Here is an 8,530-nt window from a genome sequence, read left to right as displayed (position 1 = left end):
GTACAAATACTTGCAGTAATACTTCAGTACAAGTACAAATACTTCAGTAATACTTCAGTACGGATATAAATACTACAGTAATACTTCAATACAGTACAAATACTACAGTAATACTTCAGTACAGGTATAAATACTACAGTAATACTTCAGTACAGGTATAAATACTTCAGTAATATTCTGAAGCTTTGTGCAGAGGGCTTTGTTCACCTGTCACTCACAGCTCATGTTATACACGCTACACTCACTACATGCAGGAGATGCACAGAGTTCTGTGTGTTGACAGGATTCAGTGATTTATGGAGTGATACAAAGACAGATCCAGAATCCGTACAAACCTTTGACGACAACATGTTGAACCTGATTTATCTAAAGTTCACTTTTCTCTTGCAAATGAGCACAAATGTAATAAGTTAATGCCACATCTGCATATTTAAACATACCATTTCAGAAAACTTGTAATACAATAAATAGTTGTCTTAATGTAAGTCATGAAGTGGGGAAGCTTCATGCTGATATCTGTTAGTTACTTTTCTGACCCTCATCCAGTGCAGGGTGGATGCAGTCGGTATGGACAGATGTGCAGTTTGTGTCACTGCAGTCTCGCCTGTTGGCTCTGACACTTGTTGACCGGGAGTCTCAGACAGTCGGGCTCAGCCTCACAGACCTGCCGATCACAACGTTCAGCCGTGGTGCTGCTGAGGTTAACAGTTTGCAGTCAGGTTTTCCTGGCCGTCTGCAGATCTGTGGAATTTCTCTCCTCCTCGCCATCTCCTGCAGGGGCGACCGGCAGCTCTGCCCGTCCCGCACGCCCTGCAGGCTTACAGCACATCGGCCTGCCCTGAGCAAACAGCTCCGGGAGGCCCTGACCCTCCGTCACACTCAAGTTCACATCAGCGGATCACCTCCACGTCTCTGACCAAAGATGGTGTGGGCTCACAGAGAGGCCAAGTTTGGGTAAATCTGAGGTTTTAAAGAAGCTTTTAAGCCTCGTGGGATGTGGACATCTGCGGCTGCGACGTGCACAGAGATTCTCCTCATGTCTGGTTCTTTGCCATCGTTTGCATCCACATAACTTTATAATTACAGCAGCAGAAAGTCACCAAGTGCGTTTTCACAGATACATACAGACGTTTCAGATTCATGTGTTGATGAACAACATTAGTTGACGTTAAGCTTGAGCCAACTTAAGACCCACTTTTATTCTCTGGCTTTAATTGTGTGTAACCAGTTGTTCTTATTCCATGTTTAACCTCCACATGCACATATATGTATATATATATATATACATATACGTCTATGTCTGTCTTTGTGCAGCATTTATAAATGACCTAAATAAATGAAATAAACTTGAAACTTTACAAATATTTTGTCTTGTTCCTGGTTGACAGAGTTCCCTTCTAAACTTCTCAGATGGTTTATTTAAATACTTTTTAGAAGTTAAATCATCCAATAATTCACAAAACAGCGAATATAAAAACAAGGAATAAAAGGAACTTTTCTTTGCTCTGCTCAGTATTCTTTAATATTAATGATCCAGTAATGTTTTAATATCATTCACATGGACCAGTGCTTTAACTTGTCATGGAGTATTTTAACATTTATTAGTGGCCTACTTAAATGTGTAACAACTCTGTATTAAAATGAACAGACCTGTAGTATATATTTTGTTTTGTGTTCTCACATTATCCCAAATGTTTCCAGATAAATCCACATTTTGAATCAAGTGTTATCTGCTCTCCTGTCCTCCCGGCGTTGAACGTTGCGTTTCTCTGCCACGCGCTTCATAAACTGACTTATTATCCAGATTTAAGTCACATTTTTACCAGACACTTTCTCAGATCTTGGTGGTTTTTAACTCTGTTTTAACCAGATGAAGGATTTTAGTCGTCGGACGTCTGGATCTCAAGTTATCAGAGAAACAATCCGTTGTCCACAGAGCAGCGTCGGGGAAACACTGATTTGGTAAAAACCTCCTGAATGATCCAAACCGGGAGAAGCTGGCAGCGATGGACGCCACCAAACTCCATCTTTAGTGGCAGAAAATGACGTGTTGTGCATTTGAGTAAAACAGTTTCTTCTGGTTCTCTCGGTGCCTTCATAACTTGCAACGTGTGAAATAACAGATGGAGATCATCGACCCGGCAAACGAGGGAGCAGAGAAGTTGGCGGTGACCTGCTGATGTTGCCATAAGACAGACTGTGTAAGTGATTCAGGAACAGATGCTGCAGAGCAGTGGAGAGAACACACTCCCTGACCTCTACCTCCACCTGCACATTCATCTCGCAAACATCCCGAAACTTTCATCAAGGTTTTGCATGAAAGTTGCTGAGATCAAAAAAAGGTTTCTGCTGAGGAACAAGTCGTTGTGGTGCAGAAACAAACGTTTAATTACACAACAGTTCCCGGACTTCTCTCGTGGAGTTAGCAAATGTTTTCTCAATGCCTCATCGACTGCAACACAACATGACAAACACACAACAACAGGCTTCAGGTGCGAAGTGGAATCATTTCAGGTATTTCTCAGAGGTGTGTTGTTCCGAAAGGAGTAAACGAGCCACAGCTGACTGAAGGCCGTCAGCTGCTGTTCATGATGAATGTGCAGCGACTTCATGTTGCTAAATATTTGTTCAAATTATCCCATCAGTGACTATTTAGATTGTTGTTTGGAAAGTAAGTCTTCAATGCTGCCTTTGTTTCCACAAATACATTATTAATAAATAGAATTCAGAGCAGCTTTCAAACAACCAAACATCCTTTCAATGGATTGTAGAAGAGCAGACTTTACATGTGTGTGAAGGTAATATATATAAATAAACTGCAAAGAATCATACTGCTCGAAATGCATGCACATGGTTTTTATATTTTAATAACATTTGCACTTGATTAAATAACAGCAGGCAAATATTTGTGTTCTTGGTCTAAATATTTATGCACATTGTTTAGTGACGTTCTTTTCAATATGAGTTTGTTTGGAGAATCTGTGTTTGTTAAGGACAAAAGGCCGACGATGTTCGGACTAATTAGGACTTTTACGACGATATAAAATAGAATATGACACGGAGAATCATAAATGTAGTATATGATCTCGTCACCTGAGGGTTAACGAGGTCTATCTGACAAGCTGGACAGATGTGAGGTCTATGTCTCAAACGTCTGGACGGTATTTTAATCTAATTTATCTCAATGTGATGTTTAAATGATAAAGAAAAGAGTTTGTCTTCTTGTTTTATTGTGAACAGCGTGAACATTTTGTAAACATGGATGATGCACAAAGGTGTGAAACATATAAATGTCTGGAAGAAGAGGAAACAAATATTCACAGAAATGATTATTAAGTGTTTTTAATGTGAATCTTTTTCACATGCTTTGAATGACAAGCCGGAAGATGTTTGTAAAATAGTTTAAATGGGCCGAATGTTTGACCTTCCTTCCAACACTGAATATAATAAGACAAAATGCAGATACATACATAACTTCTTTATGTTTGTGACTCACGCTCTCCTTCTGCACACACACAGCCAACAGTACAGTCATCGCTTAGAAATACACTGAACATGTATAAACAATAACATAAGTTAACATCCAGCCGGCCCGGCTGCAGCTGCAATGTATCATAAGACATAAATATGACAAACATCTCAAAGTAAAACATTAAGAGCAACAAGAAGTTATTAGTTATTGTGTTTCTGTGGGACAAAGAATAAACATCAGGGATCTTCCTCTTCTTCTTCTTCTTCTTCTTCTTCTTCTTCTTCTTCTTCTTCTCCTTCTTCTTCTCCTTCTTCTTCTTCTTCTTCTTCTTCTTCTTCTTCTTCTTCTTCTTCTTCTTCTTCTTCTTCTTCTTCTTCTTCTTCTCTTTGACCTCTGACCTCTGACCTCCAGAGAACTTGAGACTCACACGGTGATCCTGCAGTTTCTCGCCTGCACGAAGCTTCCTGTGTAGCGGATGTCGCAGCGAACCTCGTTGTTGGAGAAGTCCGACTCCTGAACCGTCTGAGACGGGTTCACTGTCACCTGAGAGACAGAGAGGCGGGCGTCACGGTGACCATCAATCACGTGAGACGTGATGACTCGAATGTGTTGATTTTAAATAATAAATATTATATTAATACAAGATGCTGCAGGTAGGTCTGCAGTATCTTTGGGGGGCACGATCACACACACGCAAAATTAAACTGTGCCTCCCGCTCACGGCCTTTCTGTGTTAGCAAAAGGAAGATAAAACATTGACTTCCTGTGGCGAAGAACATCCGTATATTTGAGTCTTTGCATTGCGTGGAGTTCAACTTTGGTCACACGTGGCCTGATGGGGTGAGGGGTAGGAAGCCCCTTCGCTCGCACAGAATGGAAGTGAACGGGAGGCGAATGTTATTTTAATCTAATGTGAGGAGACTCGATGTGACTTCACTTGTTGAGTCACATGTTTGTCTGAGAAACAGCTACGAGCGAGAATGTCTTTTGATTCCAGTGATATGAAAACATGCTGCACATGCGGTGAAGTTCATAATTAATCTGGTTATCATGCATCGTGTGCTGTTTCCTAACGCTCTCCCACCTTGAGTACGTAGTTTCCAGGAGGTACGTCAGTGATGTCGATCCATTGGCAGTCGATGTTGGCGTGATACGTGTCGTAGCAGCCGGGACCGAGCCCCTGAGAACAATCCAATTCAATCGATGGATGAATAAAATAATGGAGGGATGGAAAGAAAAGTAAATAAATCAGAGAGCAGGACCAACCTGTGTGTGAGCAGTGCAGGCGAAGCGCCGGCGCACCCCCGGGTCACAGGAAGTGTCCTCCAGACAGAAACTAGCTTTGTGTCCCTCAGCGACCTTCTGTCCAGAGGAGACGTCCAGCAGGTCGTAGTTACTGAAGGCATCCATGCTGTGGTAATGCCTGCAGAGACACACACACATACACACACACACACACACACACACACACACACACACACACACACACACACAGACACACAGAGACACGCACACACACACACAGACACACACACACACACACACACACACAGACACACACACACACACACACACACAGACACACACCCACACACACACACACACACACAGACAGACACACACACACACAGACACACAGTCTCTCAATGCACTTGGCTCTCAAACATGCTCCAGTAAAGAGTCTACACACCACTGTGCACCGACTGGTTTGATAACTGAACTCACTGGTGACAGCTGTGCCATTCCCACTCATGTCTGGGCTTCACTGGCAGGAAGTCTGCTGTTCCCTGGTTCTTCACTCGCTGTGGGAACCGCAGCAGAACTCTGTAGTCCAGGTCCCTCACACTCGGGTGATTCGCGGACCTGCAGGAGAAGGAAACAGGAAGAGAATGAGCGAAGTTTACCTTGAATTCAGCTTTATAGAGAAGATACTTTTAAAGCTTCCAGGATCATTTGTTGTCATTATGCAACACAGATATACACATAATGCAGCCGCAGCTTAATCCATTACACTGAATCCCTCTGCAAACATGAGTTAAGATATCAAACACAGTGTGCGAACTATACGACGGCTTTGGGAGCTCACTTTGTGTGAATAACGACGATTAGTTTATTTTCTGATCTATGAGTTAAAGGAGATAAGTTCTTTGATTTGCACGCTTCGATGGTGATGTCAGGGATAACATAAACATCCTCATGCAGGAGTCAGACAGCAATAACAGGTGATCCTTGATGATGAGGATACAGAAAGTGGATACTGTATGTGTGTGGGGTCAACATGGGTTTAATTACAGAAGCAAAGGTCAAATAAAAACTCATTATTTTCCTTTTTATGGCCCAAAATAGTTTGTAGTTTCAGTAAATAATGTCAAAGAACAGTAACTAAACTAAACTAAATATATTTCATAGACTGAACAGGGATGTTGCACATGAATGATTGAATTGTGAGTTTCGTTCACATTGACGTCTCCTCCCCACAGAGGACTTCACATAACGGGACTGTGGAAGCGGCCCAGCTGCTTTCTGGTCTTACTTCAGTCGGGTGGTTTTTTTTTGCATTCACCTCAGGAATCCTTTGCTTTTCACTTCTGCTGCTCAGATCAGAGGAGAGAATCTCCAGCCGCCTGCCGCAGGTGGGACTGAAGCCAACACACATCCTCATGTGGCAACTTCAGAGGAACTAAACCTTTATTTCTTTAGAAGTGTTGATGTCAAGGACAAAAGGTTATACCAGGCTGACTCTCATACTTTACCTGATTTAATGCATCTTGACTTGACTGACAAATTCAATGTCAAATTAATACATTAATAAATGCACCTGGAAAGACAGTTTTCTTCAGCAGCACAGCGCAGTGCGTACATCTGCACTCTCTGGATGTAGGAGGCAGCTTGGATGTAATAAGGGTCAGGAACCAAGTCAGGGAGACCTGCAGGAAAACAATTCATCCACGACGTTAAAGTAACTCGTGCACTGACTCCAGAAATATATTTACTTTTCGTTAAGGCTTAAAAAAGTTCTTCAAACTTAGTCTCTGGAAAAGAGGAGGAAGGTTTAAGGAAGTTTGGGCAGAACAATTAAAATATAGGAAATTGAACAAATATTAAAGTTAAACTTTATTGTACTTTTTCTACCTCGTTAACATCATGCTTCATCAGATTATTATGGAGAGCTTTGGATACTTTATCCTCTCATAGTTTATATTCTGCACCACTGCTGGCTGAACTAATAACTCACTTCCAGTCCATTAATCAGCCATTTAATTTAAATTGAGCTCAGAGGCTCTCACACTGTAGACATTAGTTTTGTCATTAGGGGGCATTAACTCTCACTCTCATTAAAAAAATGCATTAGGAAATAAAAGGGATTTAAAATGTGAAAATCATCATGAAGCATCTCTTCTCTGGTTACTTTGATTTCAGGGTCAATTAAGGAATATTTAGATTTATTACGTTCTACTTGTTATGCACTTCCGTTAAAGTGTCTCTGTGCGCCTCACCGTTGTGGAAGAACCTGGTGCCATAGCCCGGCCCTGGTGGAGGCTGCGCAGTGATCCTGTTCCTGCGGTCTGGCGGGTAAACATTATAGAAAACTGAGTTCCTGTGATGAATACTGTGCGGGTCGCGCGGGTCACCGGTGTCCGTAGTCCGTGTTGTCTCCGGCCTCGGACGAGGAAAGTGTATTTCTACTGCGTTACTGGACAGCGCTGTGGGAGAAACATTGGACTCTGGAGTGACTCTGGTGAGGGATTGCGCTCTTTGCGCGCTGCGAGCGTCTCCTTCACTGTTTTGCCGCGGGATGCCACGTGCATTCCCGCCATCCTCCGCCACGGTGAGCGCTGCAGCTGCGGCAGGTGACCGGGCAGTTGATTCTGAGCGTGCCCTGCCGCCGCGGCTGTGCGTAGAGTCCGGAGATCTCCCCGGTGGCGCAGTGGCCTGTTGTGCGCCATCTCCAGGTGTGCTCCGGCCTCCTCGTGGAACACCACTGCCGGAGAACTCCTGGATGGGGGTGAAAGCGGCGGCGCTGCCGTTGGACGCCGCCTGCTGTGGACGGTATCCCGGAGCCGCTCTGGTGGTCGCGATGCGCGGTGGGGACTGACTGTGCGTCCCGGGTCGTCCCGAGGCGAGTAAATACTGACCCGCATCAACACCAAGAACCGACGCATCAATGGGACTCAGTTCGTTTGGATGAGAGTGACCCATGGCTGCGTCCTCGAGCTCTCCATGTCTGGTTCTTGTGGGTCTGCTGAGCGCGACAGGGGGGTGAATTCGGTTAAAACTGTTTTTAGTTGTTAATAAGAGCTGAGTGCGTCTTCTGGTCTGCACAGGCGAGCGATACTGAGTCCCCGTGCTCAGCAAACTGTACACCTGACCGTTATTCTCCCACTGAATCCGGTGTTTCCACGGTCCGACACGTGCGCGTAAATGGTGCTGACCGGTACCAAAACACACTAAAACATTTAGTAGGAAAATTAATACCAGCACAAATTTCTCCATGACTGAACGTGACGGTGTCTCTACAGAATGTGAAGATCTCCAACACTGAGACATTAACTACAAACACAGTTTACACCCAACTCCGTCACGCAGTTGCGCACAACACCATCCCCGAGGGAGAGTTTGGGTCAAGACGTCTTCAAATACAAATCTCTGTTCGCAGTTCTATTTGATAGATCTGATTTTTATTTTGACAACATTTTATATTCATAAATCCAAACTTTATAGAGCTTGTCCATATCAAACATTACATTCCCTCTATATCTAAATAAACAAACACAAACAGTTTAGAACATATAACCTCTGTAGGCTTTACAAGATATTTATTTAACTCTATTATTATTTTTTATCTTTTTATTTGTCTTACAATCGTCAGTCCCCCTGGCGTGTTTATATTTATGAACCTATATATACACAAAGTGTTGTGAACTGCTTGATCTATAAGTATCTCAATAAAGTTATTTCAATTTAACAAATAAGAAAACGGTAGAAAGTTTTTATTTCAATTTCTGTATTAATGTTCGTGTTGCATGTTTGCTTCTGACTAAAGATGAATTCAATGTC

The 8,530-nt window shown here is 43.0% G+C and overlaps 1 protein-coding gene across 1 annotated transcript; it reads right to left on the bottom strand.

Moving 5' to 3' along the window:
• Nucleotides 1-3,334: 3,334 nt before the first annotated feature.
• On the bottom strand, nt 3,335-8,045 carry loxl5a (lysyl oxidase-like 5a). The gene is made up of 6 exons (XM_029429798.1): nt 6,970-8,045; nt 6,291-6,399; nt 5,198-5,335; nt 4,739-4,895; nt 4,557-4,652; nt 3,335-4,015 (listed from the first exon to the last, which is right to left on the bottom strand). The coding sequence occupies exons 1-6, from the start codon at nt 8,018-8,020 to the stop codon at nt 3,896-3,898; spliced, it is 1,671 nt and encodes a 556-aa protein (XP_029285658.1). The 5' UTR covers nt 8,021-8,045; the 3' UTR covers nt 3,335-3,895.
• Nucleotides 8,046-8,530: the final 485 nt, after the last annotated feature.

The sequence above is a fragment of the Cottoperca gobio genome, chromosome 4, assembly GCF_900634415.1.
Source record: "Cottoperca gobio chromosome 4, fCotGob3.1, whole genome shotgun sequence".
Lineage (NCBI taxonomy): Eukaryota > Metazoa > Chordata > Actinopteri > Perciformes > Bovichtidae > Cottoperca > Cottoperca gobio.
This window is presented reverse-complemented; position numbering and strand designations above follow the sequence as displayed.

Bases quoted from the DNA above. Each gene is read 5' to 3' on its own strand.
- loxl5a (XM_029429798.1), bottom strand. From the start codon at position 8,020: ATGTCTCAGTGTTGGAGATCTTCACATTCTGTAGAGACACCGTCACGT. The intron at 4,896-5,197 runs GTGAGTTCAGTT...GTGTCTCTGCAG, and splicing joins GAATGGCACAGCTGTCACCA to GCATTACCACAGCATGGATG. The intron at 4,016-4,556 runs GTGGGAGAGCGT...TCTGTCTCTCAG, and splicing joins CTGGAAACTACGTACTCAAG to GTGACAGTGAACCCGTCTCA.